We start from the raw sequence: 17,639 nt of genomic DNA, 5'->3' as shown, positions 1-17,639 counted from the left end.
CACTGCAGTTGTTGTGGTTTTTAATGATACACATACATAAAAGCAAAGGAAATGTGTGCAATCAGTCCCTATTATTTATTTTCTTGTCTACAATACATGAGGAAAATAATAAAATGGGATCCTCACCTTTCCCAAAGCTGAGGTGTTTTGTTCTCACAACAGCTGATAATTTGAAGGTTTGGATTAATAGCAGCAATTTAAAAGTTGATGCTTTTTATTAATTATTCAAGTAATAATAGGATCATTGACTCCACATTCCTTAATAAGGATACTAATCTGCAGCTTGGCATTGGCCTTGACAAATTTAAGCTCAAAGCAGCACTAAATGAATCAGGACTGAGAATCTGCTGGGCCTGTGGAGCCCAGCTAGGATGTCATTTCACCGCGCACCCAAATTTTAATCCCCCGATTGTTGGTTTTAAATAGATCAGCTGTCACATGTGTCCCATAAGATTACCCCTCCCTGAGGAAAAAAAAAATCCCCTGCATCCGAAAGATTCTCGTGGACAAACACGAAAGCAGATTTCCTTTTTAATCATAAATCACAGTTGTGTAAAAATGACAATCATGTGACAATAATTAGGTTCACATTGCAACCCCTTGATTGAAAACCTAAGAAAAAATAAACAGAAGCTCTTGTTTCGTGTTGTGGGTGGACGGTCTATATTTGCGTTTGCTGTTTTTATCCTGTCTCTGAATGCTGTCTGCAGGCTCCACTGCTGTTAGGCGTTTCTGTAGTGTTGCAGTAAACCATCTGCGGCCTCAGTTGGTTTCCATGTGTCATTTCCATGGTGACATGTGTATGGTTGTCACATCCACTTGGTCTTAGAGCTCCTGGCGATCGTCCATCCGTCTGTCCATCCTTTTACTGGGGCTCAGTGTCTCTGGGGCGACTGCTTTTGTTCTGCTTTCGGTGCGTTTATGACGGTGATCTGGTGTTCAACACCTGAACAGTCTTGCGGCCGTAGTGCCAGTAGCTATAACCTGATGCAGTTGTAGTCACTGCTGTAATATACCTGCAACATGATAAATGACATGTGCTGTAATACACACCAAACTTTGCACTTAAAAATAATTTGACCAAATACTTTCAAAGTTAGAAAAAAGATGAAGGAGAGGTAAATCATTTTTATATTAATATTAAAAGAATAATAGAATTTGTTATCTTATTGTGGTGAGGAATGAATTAATCTCCAGTTTGTTATAAACATTAAATGTGTTGAATTTGAAAGTGTGACTATGCTGCCCCCAGTGGTCTTATGAAGAAAGACACATTGGCTAAAGAAAGAGTATGATGAGCTTTAACTGTAATTTACCCTCATTCATTTCTTAACCTGTTGTTTAACTTAAAACTCGATTTAATTGGAAAAATTTATTATAACTGTATATACTATCTTTAGATATTCGATATAGTCTGTTTAATCAACCACAGCAAACAAAAGCATTTAAGATTTGTCTTACAACTCTAAAATCTAACTAAATAAAAGCCCATAGTTTCATATCAGTAATCCAAACTGTAAGGCTTGTAAATCAATTACGATGCTCAGTTCAACAGTCCACTGAAGTAGATTTGTAAAAATGTAGGTTACTATGGCACAACATGTTTGTCATTGGTCTGATTTCTACTCAAGCTCACTCTGAGGTGCGGACTGAAATGAGTCAGTACACTTAACCTGAACAACGTGCTGCAACAAACAGCATTTATGTGCTTGACTGAGATGAGACCATTTGCATCCATTGTACAATTTTTTTTTTTTTGGTTGTACCACCAGACTGAAAGGAAAAGGACATTTTGGATATGAAAGCTAAGTGGATGAAACTGCGATTGCATAAATAATGTGGAGCGTGTGGTTTACCATAAGCACTGCAGCAGGATGCTGTCTGTATACTGGAAGACCGGAGCGGCCAAAGAAGCTGCAACCAGACAGAGCTGAATGGCCGTGTTAATCTATTGAAAAAGAACATGAATCATGAATAAAATAAAAGTCAGAAAAGAAAGATGAAGGCATGATAGAATTTTGCACATATTTGAAATGAAATTATGCTAGTATTTCAGACTGTTTAAAGGCTATTTGTGGATTCAAACATAGAATGAATCAGTGTCAGGTGTATTTAAGAGAAGTTACATATTTTACATAGGCTGCAGTAATAAACCATATAACTTGAGAATGTTGGCTGAAGTTATGAATATTAAACCCTGGATAAATAAACTGTGCAAAATTGGGAAATACTGAAGCACAGGTCTTTTAAACAAAAATGAAACAATTTTTTAATTATCTGGGTGTTGATAGGGTGAGGACACAACAGGCACAAACTAGCTTTGTTCATATCCTCATCACATTGAATGTCTACCTCAAAAACATCCAATGTTTACAGAGTTTAACTGACATCCAATTTGACGCCAAGCATGAGGAAATGTGCCGATGCAAGATGCACAACAGGCTGTGTAAAGGTGCTGATGAGTAGCCTAAAGGCATTAATCATTTATTGTTTAGTAACTTTTGCTTATTGAGTGTAAAGATTAGTAAACTCTGTAAAACTACATCAGCGGTGCTCCTAACACGTGTAGAGGTAAAACTACATTACAAACACTTCATGGTGAAAGGTCTTCTACAGTTTTTCCAATCAGTAAAGAGCAGAGTGCATGGTTGTACATCTCACCTTGCTGATGAGTGTGGGCTTGAGCTGGGCAGTAGTATAGCAGGGGTTAAAAAACTTGGTGAGGGTCACCTGCAGAAATAAGAGGAGGAAACTGTAGATTCAGTATTACAGACACTCACAATGCAGTCCAGAATCACTGTGGCCCCAAAATAGTAAAGAGCAGTTAAGATTTACTTTAGCAATATTCATCATGTTTTTGGTAGAAGACAACATAAATTGTTATATAGATTTATTTATTCATGTTTTTCAACTTACAAATCAATACATATTTTCTATTCTTACATAATATCTGAGTAATCAAAGTAAACCTCTGTTTACTGCACTATAAACCTCTTAAAGTATGCTTAAAAAGAACAAAGAAACCAAAATAAATATATACAAAATAAAATATTATTGTTTGAACGTAAATATACTCAGCAAGCGCGCTGCCGTGACAGAGGGTTGCACTCTCGAAGTGCTTCCTTTCAATTAAAATGCATTATAAATACAGGGATGGATGGGTATAAATAATATAATTACTAAAATCAACTGTGCCATTTTTGGCAGTGAGGACTACATTGCAAGCACCCTCTGCTGCACCCACAGTTTAGCTGCAGCAAACTTCTGTACAGTGCACATGAAAATATCTTGAAATTTGAGTGTCTACATGGCATTTAAATAGAAGATCCTCAGTTAAAGTTTAGTTTTTTAGAATGATATGTCTCACCGGTGGAGGTACCGTCTTGTATCTGACCCAGAAGACAGCAGCTATCAAACCAATGTCTCTGAAAATCACTAGAGCTGTCAGTGGAGCTGAAACAGAAGTCCACAGTTAAAAATCTTATATCCTTGTTTGAGACAGGAAGAAAACACAGAAATACACTGAGTATTATACCTGGTATAAGTTCAGCATAGGTGAGACTGACATATAAAATACTGATGAGAATCTTGTCAGCCAGTGGGTCGAGAGCACTGCCCAGTGCCGACTTTTGAGTGGGCCACGTTCTGGCAATGTAACCATCCAACTGAGTAAGAGAGAATGAGACAGAAAAATGAATAAATAAAGATGTAAATTCATTGTGGTACAAGTTTCTAAGCTGAGCTAAGTAAGACAACTAAAAGGTTCGGGGCAGATCAGAATGCAGTGAGTCCCAATTTAAAAGCCTAATTAACTTTATTTGCATCTCATGCATCTTGATCTTGACTTGATACACAAATAGTAAATATTTCAACTACCACGTTTTTAAAAATATTTTTTACAGGTGCATCATTGACATGTGTTAAATGTCCAAAACTGTTTGCAATCCTCAGAAGCTGAAAATGAGTTTACAAGATTTCCTTGTACAGGTATGCAACTCCAGACTGGAACCACACACCTGTGCAGGAAGTGCTTTAGTGTAAATGTCCGTTTATGTGTAGATTACCAGGTCAGTAGCTCCGGCCAGCGCAAACAGAGCCAAACTGAGGTGAAATTTCTGCTGGATGATCAGATGACCAAGGAATGGAGCCAGCAAAATCCGACACACACATAACAGGTTGGGGATTGTCCATGGATTCTCATACTGAAGAAAAAAAATAAGTAAATATTACGACAGAGTTTACAGCTAGAGCTATTAAGAAAAAAAAAAATCATCACAGAACTTGCTTCAGATCAGTCAGCCTAAATCTTTTCTAGCAGCTGTTCTCAGTAATGTGTGCAATATATATCGATTCTGCATTGGCCTTATAAACAAATAAGATGACATTTACCAATGGCAGGAATTTATATTTTCTCTAATGACTCAAATCAATTTTATGTTGGCAAATGCAATAGTTAGCTTTAAAACAGTTTTTTAAATAATGATTTATTTGTTTCCCTTATGAGTAGAGGACCTACAACAGGATACAAGATGGTGACAGTTAAATAAAAATAAGAGACTCCATTTTTTATCAGGTCCAAGGAATATGAACGTGTACCAATGTGACTTATCACTACGATTCATCTAAAACAGTAGGGGAGAAAATAGTTGGTGATATTGTTGTTCTACAGTCACAGAACTTAAATTTTCCTAGAGGACAAAAAAACCCAATAGTGACCAAGTAAAGCTCGATTTAAGACTGCAGGAGATCTACTTCATAACTGAAAACTCCTTTTATCCCTACACCACAACCTTCCACACCATTCAAGTCACAGTGGTATTTAGTAATTAAAAGCTTATGTTAAGCTGGGTCATATGGCGGTTAACACTGCTGTGTCATAGGACGAAGGTTCTGGGTTTAAATCCAGTCTGCAGAGTTTATGTGTGGAGTTTGCATGTTGTTTGTCTGCATGGGATTTCTCCAGGTACTCTGGCTTCAAAAACGTTGTTCATTGGTGATTCTATAAACTGGCTCTAGGTGTGAGTATCAATGGTTAACATTCTTTTTGTGTTATCCCCGCAACAATCTTGTGACCATAAACCTCTATGACCGCTGACATGGGCTCCAGCCCACCGCAACAAGTGGAAGAAAATGGACTGATGGGTATTTTAAACATGCCATTTTTATGTACAGGAAAAACTATTTACTTGTGGACTTGTATTCATTAAACCTAATAAGGCTGTTTTACGAGGAAACGTACTGTAAAAAATCTTGACATTTAAACCTCTGGGTTCACAGAGTCCATTGGGCCAGTAAATGACCCAGGGTTTGGGATAGCTCACAAACACAAAAATCCAGTTTCTCTTTTCTGGAACAAAGCCCAGTGCTCCCTCTTCAGTGGAAAATTACCCACAAAGCTCTTCTAGTGTGACCAATGATTACACTATTGTAAATTCTACTTAAGCAACTGTGTGTTTCTTCATGTTTTGGTCATGTTATGGTCATTGTTCCTTTTAAAAGTATAAACCATTGCACCGTTTTGGCCAGCAACTGATGAACACACATGAGTTACACTTTATTAATTGTTGTACAACATGCATCTACGGTGCCTACCCCCTTCTGTGAAGTTCATACTCCTGTCACCTCTGTACTCACCAGCTCTTTGAACTTGAACAGTCCGTGTCCCGGTACCGTGCCGGCGTCACCCCTCTCCTCTCCGGTAGAACTGTCCGGCTTCTCGTCGGTCTTTCCACTGCACAGTCCTCGAGCGCTCGGGGACAGCAGAGAACGGAAACTGGCCGCATACCGCTCGTGACCTCCCTGGGTCATGGGTATAGGTCCTTGCACGTGCCATGGAGTCTGCTTTCCCTGCTGGAGGACCCCACTCCAACACGCGACACGGCTGTCTGTCCCTTTGAGTCTCGCGAGGTACGAGCCGCTCACCTGAGGTCGTTTCAACCTAGCGAACTCCGTGACAGGTGTGTATCTGAGCCGCCATGATACGGGCTCCAGTAGGCACACGGGCGCACTTCGCGCGGACACCAGACAACGAACGTTTGTGTTGCGGCACAGCGGTGCAGAAATCCCCCGAAAACACAGCGTCATCATCTTCACGAGACTTACGTTACCGACCTGCTGGCCTCGTGCCGTTTCCCCGCGAGTTCATCGTGAAGTTAAAGACCCTGATGGTCAGAGCCGACGGGTACCCTCATCGAGCCAGCAGGCTGCCATGTTGCCGTAAATCGATACGGTACATGATGTCGTAAAACTTACTTTCCTTCAGCGTTTTTAATTTAAAAAGAGAGTCGCTTATTTAAATAAGTGGTGTATCAAGAGATAGAAAAATCAGATAATAGTCGGACTTGTCGTTAATAAATTGTAACAATTTCTTAAATAATAAGTAAATATTTAGCGTATTAGTCTTTTGAATTACAAATTAAAAGCATTTTCACTACCTCCCTTTTTGTAAAAACAAAACAAAAAACAACAACAAACAAAAGGCTGATTGTTCCACATCATTTAATAAAGTGCACCGCAGAGAGACAGAACGTAACCATGAACGTATGTTTAAGACAAAAATGAAAAGCAAATACTATACATCCAACAGGACACCCAATACTGAAGTCAATCTTTCAGAAAAATAAGAAATTTTATAATACAAGGGCAGCTTATTATGACACTATTATGGGTTGACGGGGTTATATTAGTGCCTTCTCTAAAATATAACCACAGACAAGCTTAGATAAACATCATATACATATTATGTTCATTCTTCTGAAGTATTCTTTAAGTATTTGTAGAAAAAAATGGTAAGTAATCAGTTTTCTTTCATATTCAGTTTAGACAAAGTTGTGTAACTTAAAGGCAAAATTTGCAACTTTGCTTAAACTAAGGGTTGCCCGGTTCTGAAAATCTATCTTTATCTGGATTATGAATGAAATGTTAAGACAATAGATCAATCTCAAGTCTAACATTTCTCTGGTTAGTGGGATATTGTCTTTACAAGAAGCTGTGGTAGCGGTAAAGATCAAGTTTCAGTATTTCCTTTTTTTTTTTCAGCCTTGTTTTTGTTGTTCGTGGTTTTTTCTATCTCTTCTAATGGTCAAACTGCAGTCTCCATTTCTTTTGCTTTTTACAGAACATGGTCCAATGATCGACCTTTTGATAAAGTCTGCAGGTTTGAGCCTGTGAAAGCTGTAAGAAGTTAGATTGTTTGCAGTTGGTACAGCTTGGGCCCTTTCTTCAGCAGAAAACCTTGTTCATTCAGGGAACTCAAGAGGCCTTCGAAATCCATCACCTAGAAAGAATTAATGATTGACTTAATATAATTAAGAATTATACATTTAATGCAATTGAGCATATCGTTTTCATTCATGTTTAAGTATGAAATCACTAAGGTTTGTGGTGAGGAGGGGGAAGCCAACCTGTGTATAGTTACAAAAGGCAAAATATAAAGGTTTTGGAAAATCTTCTCTATATTAGGTACAAAGCTTTGTGTAAAAATCAAAAGTATTGTACACAATATCTGACCGATTTCAGTCAGTAAGGCACCATTAAAGATGTGCTGTGTTTGATAAAACATTTAGAGTTGGAGTTTTATTTCATTTTGGGATAATCAAGAGTTCTAACCCTTGCTGATGTGGTCTACATATTGGCTAAAGCAGTGTCTGTATATCTTTAAATCTTCCACATGCTTTTCTAATGTTTGTTTTTGCATTTTTATTCACAAAGAGCTTAAACAAGTCGATACCTTTTTCCTATTTTCCTTTAATAAAGTTTTTGTATCATGATGACATCCAAAGTAATTGCTCACAAATGGTGAGAGAACACTATTAATGTTTGTGTCTTTGCTTTATACTGTAAATCAGACACAGTATTTTTATTATTTATTATTTTATATTTCAGTGCTTTCACCTTAACGTTCACTCTGTCGGCAATGGATCGAAGCGTCTGTACGTCGAACTGCTTCTGACCGGTCCTCTGAGCGTGCTGGTGCAGTGCATTGACCAGTCGTTTTGCAGCACTGCGCTGACTCATACCAGACCCGAGCTGAGAGCGCTCAAAGTCCAGATTGCCGAGACCATCTGAATACGTGTTGGCCAGACTGAAAAACAAGACCCACAAAACGAAGGAGAGAGAAATTTACATGCAGGTGTGAGCAATTCAGACGTATTAATATTGTGAATATTATTTAACAAAAATATTAACACTTATCATCTTAGAGTTGGCTTTGGCCTACCATACTGTGCACATTATTACTAGTATGTATTTTCTGTGATATTAAAGTGTTGTATACCGTATCCCTGCAATAGCAACACCATGTATTTATGTTCCCCAGTGAAACAAGTCCAAGCATGTCTGACTGTAAGAGCTGTTTCAGTCTTCTATTACAATTTAGTTCCTAGAAAGGGAGCTACTTCAACAACCTCCAACAAAGCACAGTACTTTGCAAAATATGCAAGAAAACTGGTGGAAACAACAAATGTGTTTGAGGCAAAAACACCATTGAGAACAACCAGACTGCAAAGGAGGAGGAGCAGCTGGCGATGTGGAACTCAAGAGCAAACAGATGACTCAACTGAGCATTGCTAGCTCCGCTCCACATGACACTATTATGGATGGAGAGGGTTACATTAGTCCAATATTGTCCATATGACAATAAGCAAATGGTGGATGCAAATTACTGATGCAGTAACATGGTGGAAAGGCTTGGCTTTAATCAGCTAGTTAACAAGCACAAACCACGACATAAGAGGTACAAGTGTTGAGCAATGATTTTTATTTTTACTTTTATGCTTAGAGCCCTCACAACTATTGCGCTATAATGGTGTTGCTCCTGGCACCTTGGAGCAATTGATCAATACTTCAAATGAGGTAATGTGTCATCAAAGGCAGCAGCTAACTGAAAGGACAGAAAATGCATTTCATTTTCCTACATTTATAAATGCTATTGCCTACAAGCTGTGAGCATCGATTGTTCGGCTTACCTGTGTTTCATGATCTCAACAACATCCTCAGCATCACTCTTAGTGGCTGTTTCTCTCAGCTCCAACTTGACTCTTGCCTACACAAAAACAGCTACCATGAGACACCAGCAGGAAACTGATCCCTTCTGTTCCCCAAAACTGTATTTTTACTTTGTGTATTCATCCATCACATTTTGCCAGGTGTGTTGAGAGAATGCACCGCTATCCAAACCTACCTCAGTTAGTCTAATTAATGACTCCAGCTGTCGTGTGGTGATTGGTGTGGCATCAGTAGGGTTTGCCTGAGCTCTCAGTGACAGGTAGAACTCCTGAAGGATTTGTGCTGCTTCAGGAGAGAGTTTGGGACGGACATACTGACGAGCGTAGCTGATGTACTTTCTTAAAAGGCACGTTGGAATGGGGTCTATACTTTCACCTGCAGGGATCTAGAAAAATATACACTTAATGCCTGAAAACAATTGCTTTTTTGTGATATCATTGCGATCCGTGTGCGCTGAGAGCAGACAGCGCATCTTTACCTGCAAACGTTCGGACAGTGGCATGTCAGAGTGCTCTAATAGGATTGAGGTCTGTAATTCAGTGTTATTTCTGGTAACTGTGGCACTGCTGGTTCTGCCTCTCCCGGACCTATTCGCCATGACATGCTCCGACAGCTGGCGGTCATGTGACTCGTCTGGGATGTCCAGGAGCAGGAAAACAACATCAAAACGAGAGAGGAGAGCTGATCCCATTCTATACAGAAAAAGAGTACACAAATGTAAATACAAGTCACATACTATACAATCTGCTGTATCCTCCATCTTTAACTTACTTCAGATTTTCAGAGACTGTTTTGCCTCTGTTGTAATGTCCTCCAACTGGGTTTGCAGCAGCCACAACTGAGGTTCTAGCAGGCAGAGAGGAAACTATACCAGCCTTCGCCAGACTCACAGATTGTTGCTCCATTGCTTCTAGCAGAGCCTGCTGCTGGTTGCCCATCTTGTCAAACTCATCAATGCAGCAAAGACCTAAATAAACAAGTAAAAAAGAAACGCAAGCAACTAACTGTGACACATGTGAAGCAAAAAGATTCCCCTGCAGGCTGAAAGGCTTGTCTGATAATTTGAGCCTGGCAAACTAAGTGAAAGTGGTCAAAGCAGTGGAGGAATACTTTGTGGAAGATGCTGTGAAGTTAAAAGAAATATAAATAATACTTTATACATGTTTTTTTTAAGAAATATGGCTAGATACCAAAGTGCAATTACCTCAAAGCCACTAGAACAGGTCGCAATGTTTTATGTTCACAGCACATTAAAATATGCTTAAAAACAAATTTCCCACCTTGGTCTGCCAAAACCAAAGCACCGGCCTCCAGAGCATAATCCCCTGTTCCTGCATCTCGAGATAAACTTACTGTGAGTCCTAAAGAAAAACAGAAAAACTGTAAAGATCACATTGCTAATTTGACTATATTTAACCAAATACTTAATGACTACTGTATAACAAATTAGTTAAGAAGTTTTCTACTTTAACACATTGTACCTGTGGTGCTGGTACTGTTGCCACAAACATAGATACCCCTGGGAGCCACGTTACACACTGCCTATGCAGAGTAAAAGACAAACGTAGAGCATAGTACTAGGTCGAAGAAGAACATATCAAAGTTTCAAAAAGGAAATACACAGCACAATACACAGTCTCAGCTTATGAGTCATCAACATAGCGCTGTTGACATGACATTAGTATTCATTTCTCTACGCAAAGTCCTCTAAGTTACCTGTAACATCTGACTCTTTCCCAGTCCGGGGTCTCCCACTATTAGGATGTGGGGGTCTGCTCTCACTGGAATGCTATTCTTGCCTGTTTGTTTCTGTCTGCCTCCAAACAAAACCAAAGCAAGGGCAGCTTTCACCAGCTGCAGATACACAAAGACACAAGAATTACACGAGACATAAGATGTTAGACTAAACTTTAGCATTGCAAGTAAGACCTCATTAGCAGCAGTGAAACTGATAAAAGTAGAGGTAGTTAAAGCAGATGAGTTTAAATACCTCGGGTCAACTATCCGAAGCAATGGACAGAGTACAAGAGAGGTGAAGAAGAGAGTGCAGGCAGGGTGGAGTGGATGGAGTCAGGGCTGATTTGTGACAGAAGGACAGCAGCAAGAGTGAAAGGCAAGGTTTACAAGTTGTAGTGAAAACTACTTTGAACTATAATGTATGGTTTGGAGACCATGACAGAGAAAGGCAGAGCCAAAGGGGTTTGGGTTTTCATTGGGAGTGATCAGTATGGACAGGAGTAGAAATGAATATATCAGTGACACATCTCAGGTCAAACACTTTGGAGATAAAGTTAGAGGGGTAAGGTTGAGATCTTTTGGACAGGGAAGAGAGAGTAGATACACTGGATGGATACCGAATAAGGAGCTGCCAGGCAGGAGCAAAGGAGGAAGATCATGGAGATAGATCATGAATATAGCAAAGGAGGACAAACAGATGGGATGACAGAGGATGATATTAGTGATAGGATGAGATGGAGTTAGACGATCCGCTGATGTGAGCCCTGACGGGAAAGAAGTAGTAATTTCTAATGAAAAGCTTGTTAGTGTACTCAGTCTTGCGGAACTCACCAGATGGCCATAGATGACAGGACACAAAGAGCTGTAAAAACAAGTGGACGCAATTAGTTAAAATATGTTGATGTGCAGTAGTAGCATGCCATCATCATCAAAAAGTAAATTTTTGGATGACTGAAGAATTTTATAGTTCTAAATCCTGACAAAAATAAAAATAAATAATCAAGCTAACTAGATAACTTGAGATTAAATTGTTAAAATTGACTCATCGCCATACCATTCAAACGCCATTGTTTGGACAAAAATTTAATAAATAGATGCTGCGATAACTCTTAGAACAATACTACATGAAACTAGGTAGCTGCATTAAATGCAGTAAGTAATCATCTTACTGCACTATAAGTCGCAGCAAGTCAGGCTGTGACTGGATCTCCTGAATAGCATACAGTTCCTTCAGACTGAACTCTTCCCCACCACAGCGATCTTCAACTGTCCCGCTTGAACCTTGACCTCCCATCTTGGACTGCTTGCCTAAATATTTAGAAAAAGTTCCAGTTCATTAAATACTTAAAAGACTAAAGCCTATTAATATAAATGTGAAGGTCTCAAAGAGAATACCTTTTGTATTGCTGACAGAAGTAGCTTCAATGTAGAGGAGGAACATACACTGATCCTTATTTCCTCTAGAACTGCCTGGACCTAAAAAGCACAGTCAAACTATGTTTGATGTCTAAGTAGGAGGGCACTTCTTCCAGCAAACTCCAACTTCAAAGGCTTAGAGTTTTTGTTGAATAAATGCTTGATTTAGTTGAGACATTTTTTATAATTCACTACACATTTAGAATTAGAGACTGCACCGGTATTTCTTTGGCTTAACTTTTCACAATGATCAGAATGTGTGTTTTTGTACCATCATTGCTAACTCTCACTATCCCTGTCACAGTAACAGTGTCTCCAGGTACACAGCTGTCACAGAGGTCAGAGGTCAGGTGACACTCCACTGTCCGTGGGATTCGTCCAGTCTCCCTCTGCTCTCCACTTATCAACTCCTGCACCCTGAAGTGGCACAAAATAATTCAAATTCAATTGATCAGGGATTCATGACAAAGGTTATTTACACGAGATGTGACCTTTAAGGACAATACTTCATATCTGTGAACTGCTGATAAAGCACAATGTCCAGAGTGACACATGAAAACTACACACATATGCACAGTAAATGGTACACACTAAATAATACAAGCAAAAAAACAAAAGGTAAAGTCCCTTAATATAAATGACTGATAACTTACATACAAAGATTCTTCATGAATCAACTTAAAATTAAATGTAAGTGACCTGGGGTTAGGGTTATTATAATATGGACCGGCAACAGAGTAGTTTACGGACATGCTGTATATACCTCAAAAATACATGCAACAGAAAGGCTTTTCTTTGGAGGAGCTTTCATGCATTTTTACATGTACATTTAGATAAGATAACCTTTATTAGTCCCACAGGTGGGAAATTTGTTAAATATCAGTAGATATCAGTACATGGCATCCTTTCCCGCTCTCAAATAACAACTGCAACAACCATTTTTGTTAGCTATGTCTTACTGTAGTTTTTCACTGTACATGATATACTCACTTGATGATCTGCCAGTCTACAGTCTGTGTAAGAGGAGAATTGCGGATGGGGATGAAGGTATGACTGCGACAGTCTGGCTTTCCGCACTAGGTGATAAAACACAAACAAGAGATGTGTGAATGCTGACAAGAACGCCATATGCATGCATACAATTTAACTTACAGCCTTTATGTACAGGAAGAAAGTTGCAGAAAAAAGTTAGCGTATAAGTGTGCGTGTACATACTTTGGTAGGTGTAGTGTATTTCCCATGCTGCAGAGCCAGAGACAGTGTGGTCGAGCAGGTCCGACACCTGAAGGCCAACCTGGTGCATAGCGGTCTAATACTGCTCACTCTCACCACTGTTCCCTTCACACAAACTAGCCGGCCAAACACACTGGCACGTAACATTCGCAGTGGAGTCAGTGGCTCATAGTTATAGAGCCTGCAGGTAATTTACACAAATGCAGTCATCCGTATTTATTGTCATTCAAAGTGGCTGTCAAGAAAACAACTCATTCTTCACCGAATGAAATACCTCGCACTAATATGGGGAATATTGATGACTGGTGTAGCAACAGGAAACTCTTCCTCTTGCAGCTCAGCAGCTTGCTTCTCCAAATCCAGAGTCAACACCTGAATGATGTGCAGACAGTTTTCAGTCAGGGTTTGGGGTTTTTAGATTGAGAGAGACTGAGAATTTGAGCATTTGTTATAATATGAACATCATTAAGACTGTAACATCCCGCTAGCATAAAATGTGTGGTAGGGTCTTTTGTGCGTATACCTGGTGAATAGCCAGTCCCAAACAGTTCAGCATCACCTCTGGTTGTTGTTTCAGTTGTGTGACTATGTCAGGAAGTGCCTGACGCACAGTTTTGTCTGCAATCAAGTCAGCATAATCAACCAGGACACTTCCCTGACGCTCAATTTCATCCTGTACACAAAAACAAAGTTCACTTTAAGTGACATGGAAACAGACAAAGAAAATAATATAGATGGATGAGAAATTAAAGGAACAAAAACATATTAAGTCTCTTAGTAGGATGCCACCAAGTAGTGCCATTGCTGTGACAAATGATAACTTAAAGAGCCAGTGTGTTGTGCACTGAGCTCATCTGACGAACCTTGTCAAACAGATGAATCCTGGAAGTGAAATATTTCTCAAACACTTTGATTTTCTCCACATTAGGTCCACTCTCTATAAATCCTGGACATAAAAAGACATGGAGATTACGGGCACAGACAAAGACAGATAATCCTGACTATTAAATGTGACGTCTTTCTAAAGTTTCCATTGTAACAGTGTGACAGGGACCCATTAATGCACACATACCATCTGTGAAGTAGAGTGTCCATCCTTTGTACGGACACAATGCATCAAGAGTAGTTTGACAAAGGACTGAAGAGACAGTTGAGCAGTTGGTTATTTTGTTGCAGCTGTTCATTCATTGCACAACCACAAATGTGTGGTTTTTTTTAGACAAAGCAGTAACTCTAATATGTAGCATGTATTCACCTCGTCTTTTTTCAATAGAAAAAGAAAAATATAGTTCTACTAATGGTTTCTTACAAAAAAAAACACTGTCAGAAACTCACCTCTCTGCGCTCTGTAGGTATGGTTTCCTGCTCCACCTCTCCAACCTCCTCCGGATCCTCCTCTCCATGGTCTACCTCTCCATCCTCCACCACTACCTCCTCCTCTCCATCCACCACCACCACCACCACTACCTCCTCCTCTCCATCCACCGCCACCACTTCCACTGCCTCCTCTCCATCCACCGCCGCCACCACCACTTCCACTCCCTCCTCTCCATCCTCCCCTGCCTCCTCTAGAAGAGCCTCTCCTGGAATCCTGTCCACTCATTACTTTCCTAAGACAATGAAAGGAGGAACAAAAATAAGTGACAGTATTAACAAAACACAAAACACTGTAAATATGCACTACAGCAAATGTTGATATATGTTGTGTTGATTGGCTCTACTTTTCCAAGGCAACACTGCAGATTTAAGATCAACTTTAACATTTTAAAATACTGTTGGGTAACTTAACTGCCCTTCCGTTTTAAAAACCGTGAAATCCCTACAGATCTAACTACACATTTCAGGTTACAAAGCTGCGGGCTAATGTTTCATGTCTAATTTCTTTCTCTCCAACAGTTAGTAACGTTATCCTTATTAGCCAACTTACAACTACAATCATCGACTTTTCCCTACATGTTCCGTTCAAAAAGTGCCAACAGGTAAAAACACACCGCCTGCCTTTTCTTGAACAGAATGAGTAAAAAATCTTACAGTTTAAGAAAGTGCACAATATATTACTCCATAAACCAAAACTGCGTGTTTCGGTGTCTCAAAATTCACGCAGACTGATATTACCAAACAAAAATTCCCTCCAGGAAGAAGCTTCTTCTTTTAATGTTATTTTGTCAGATGTGCCTTTAAAGCGCTTTACTGCCCCCCAGAGGATAGCGAAACTACTACAGAATTCTTATTCGCCTGCCGCCCCCATACTCTGCATACTCTGAGCAGGAATTCAAACCCTGTCAGTTGCTCCAAAGATGTTTGATTTTACCCCGACACTTTCCTGCTGCTAAAACGAGCAGATTTACGAGGTAAGGATGATGATGATAATGATGATGCAAAGTGCAAACTGATTTCAGTATAAATAGAAGCATTAGAACTTGTAACCTCAAAACTGGAAGACTGACTCCAACATCAGAGGTCTATGTCCAGATTTTTCATTTCTCATCTTTTCCATAGAGCTCATTTCCACTGAAAACCTAAACATCTTCAGCTTTGGGGATTTGATACCTCCAGCTTAGCTTCCTGTTTTTATTTTGGTTAATGCTGCTGTATACAAGCCATACATCTTAGCAGCTCTCCCTACCATCTTCCAGGCTTTCCCTTTCTCTTTTTTTGCAGTCATTCTGTCTCAAATGAGCCCTGACACTCACCTCCACCTACTCCACCTGCACTTCTTCTTCACCTTTCTTGTGGTGCACTGTCTGGTGCTTTGGATGGTTGAGTCCAGGTTTTTAAACTCATCCACCTTCATTGTCTCTACTACTTGTAGCTTTACCTTTCACCATTCATACACATGTATTCTGTGTTGCTGCTACTGGCTTTCATTCACCTTCTCTCCTGAGCACATCTCGACCTCTCCAGGGCCCTTCAACCTGCTCGCTACTCTCATTACAGATCACATTGTCGTTTGTGACCTGCCTGACCTCAACTTTCAGCCTGTCGATCACCACCATGAAAAAAAAAGAGAGCAGATAAGAACCTTGATGTAAACCCACCCTCTCCTTCAACCCATGACTCACGCCTACCACATAACACAAAACAAAGCCCTCTGCCTCCATCTTCTGGACATTTTATGTCATTACATGAAATAGTAACTCATTTCAAGTTCAATTCAACATTATTGTACAAACAATCCATGTATACGTATTTTAGCTAGTTATTATAAAATTGGAAAAAAAAGTCTTGAGTCACCTTTTATTCAGACTTCCTTGTACATATTGTAGTCTTTTTGTAACCTGTACAGTCATTGGTCGAGACCGGCAGATTTTGCAGAGTCAGAATCAGGATTTGAATGCATCATTGTGCTAAGCATATTTGCTCTTCAAAGATGAGCTCCATAGATTCTCTGTAGGCTCCTCTTGTTGTGTTTGTCCTTTTCTTTTCTTTCTTTCTTTATTGATTTCTATTATTATTATTCACATGAGTGCACTTGTAACACGGCAATGTCAGAGTTGAAGAAAAATAGCAAGGAAAAAGGGGTAAAATAGGTAAAAATATAATAACAAGAGGACCTGTAAGAAAACACATCAAAAGAAAAGCACCTGAAAAGTGAAAAAAAAATACATGCACTAACCAACAGTCTTGCTGTGTTGTGTGTGTGTGTTTGTGATGAAATACTTGATAATGAGGGTGTGAAGGCGCAACAAAGCCCACCAGGAGCCAGAGACATGGAGAAAGACCCAGGGGGCTCAGGCCATCTGCAGCCCAAGACAGTACTGAAGACCCAAGGATACACATCTCAATGACAACTGTGTGCCCACACCAGAAGAAGGAGGGATGCCCCAGTCAGAACCCTCGCGGCCAAAGGGCAAGATCCCCAGAGAGTATACCGGATTACACAAGAACTGAACTGAAAATCAGCAGCAACAGGTTTTTGGTTCGGTTTTGATGGTTGTGGTTCAGAAAAGTACCATCAGATTTTGATCCGCAATGCAATGCCATCTGGAAAGTGTCTGATTACCAGTGGCCACGTTTTTCAACATTACAATGATCCCAAACACACTGCCAATGCACTACAAGCATACTCGGACAGAAAAACACACAATAAAACACTCAGTCATGGATTGGCCAACATTATTAAAACAGTGTGGAATCATCTTGACAACTGACAACAAAAATCAGCCAACATCCGAAGAACCTTGTGATGTCCTTCACGAAGTCTGGAGAACTATTCCTGAAGCCACTTAAATTAGCTTTGCTTAAAG

The 17,639-nt window shown here is 39.7% G+C and overlaps 2 protein-coding genes across 7 annotated transcripts; both read right to left on the bottom strand.

Moving 5' to 3' along the window:
* Nucleotides 1–497: 497 nt before the first annotated feature.
* Nucleotides 498–6,253, bottom strand: crls1 (cardiolipin synthase 1). Its single transcript, XM_026190853.1, has 7 exons — nt 5,635–6,253; nt 4,065–4,202; nt 3,536–3,665; nt 3,368–3,453; nt 2,662–2,730; nt 1,857–1,948; nt 498–1,016 (listed from the first exon to the last, which is right to left on the bottom strand). The coding sequence occupies exons 1-7, from the start codon at nt 6,085–6,087 to the stop codon at nt 920–922; spliced, it is 1,065 nt and encodes a 354-aa protein (XP_026046638.1). The 5' UTR covers nt 6,088–6,253; the 3' UTR covers nt 498–919.
* A 228-nt stretch (nt 6,254–6,481) lies between these two features.
* Nucleotides 6,482–15,567, bottom strand: mcm8 (minichromosome maintenance 8 homologous recombination repair factor). Of its 6 annotated transcripts, none has more exons than XM_026190941.1 (21): nt 15,508–15,567; nt 14,728–15,002; nt 14,465–14,530; nt 14,256–14,338; nt 13,916–14,065; nt 13,667–13,764; nt 13,375–13,573; nt 13,150–13,235; nt 12,431–12,576; nt 12,139–12,219; nt 11,913–12,051; nt 11,575–11,605; nt 10,723–10,860; nt 10,488–10,548; nt 10,287–10,367; nt 9,778–9,973; nt 9,485–9,698; nt 9,182–9,391; nt 8,967–9,043; nt 7,894–8,083; nt 6,482–7,276 (listed from the first exon to the last, which is right to left on the bottom strand). In XM_026190941.1, exons 2-21 carry the CDS (start codon nt 14,993–14,995, stop codon nt 7,184–7,186), a joined length of 2,607 nt encoding a protein of 868 aa, XP_026046726.1. In that variant the 5' UTR covers nt 14,996–15,002; nt 15,508–15,567; the 3' UTR covers nt 6,482–7,183. The 6 variants fall into 6 exon arrangements, with proteins under 6 accessions (XP_026046726.1, XP_026046722.1, XP_026046725.1 ...); XM_026190937.1 differs by having other exon boundaries at nt 15,346–15,556; XM_026190940.1 differs by having other exon boundaries at nt 15,384–15,556.
* Nucleotides 15,568–17,639: the final 2,072 nt, after the last annotated feature.

The sequence above is a fragment of the Astatotilapia calliptera genome, chromosome 13 (assembly GCF_900246225.1).
Source record: "Astatotilapia calliptera chromosome 13, fAstCal1.2, whole genome shotgun sequence".
In the NCBI taxonomy this organism is placed as follows: domain Eukaryota; kingdom Metazoa; phylum Chordata; class Actinopteri; order Cichliformes; family Cichlidae; genus Astatotilapia; species Astatotilapia calliptera.
This window is presented reverse-complemented; position numbering and strand designations above follow the sequence as displayed.

Bases quoted from the DNA above. Each gene is read 5' to 3' on its own strand.
- mcm8 (XM_026190937.1), bottom strand. The intron at 13,236-13,374 runs GTATGTACACGC...TTTATCACCTAG, and splicing joins AATACACTACACCTACCAAA to TGCGGAAAGCCAGACTGTCG. The intron at 8,084-8,966 runs GTAAGCCGAACA...CTTGTTTTTCAG, and splicing joins GTTGAGATCATGAAACACAG to TCTGGCCAACACGTATTCAG.
- crls1 (XM_026190853.1), bottom strand. From the start codon at position 6,087: ATGATGACGCTGTGTTTTCGGGGGATTTCTGCACCGCTGTGCCGCAAC. The intron at 4,203-5,634 runs GTGAGTACAGAG...TTTTTTCTTCAG, and splicing joins TGTTCAAGTTCAAAGAGCTG to TATGAGAATCCATGGACAAT. The intron at 2,731-3,367 runs GTGAGACATATC...TTATTTCTGCAG, and splicing joins ACAAGACGGTACCTCCACCG to GTGACCCTCACCAAGTTTTT.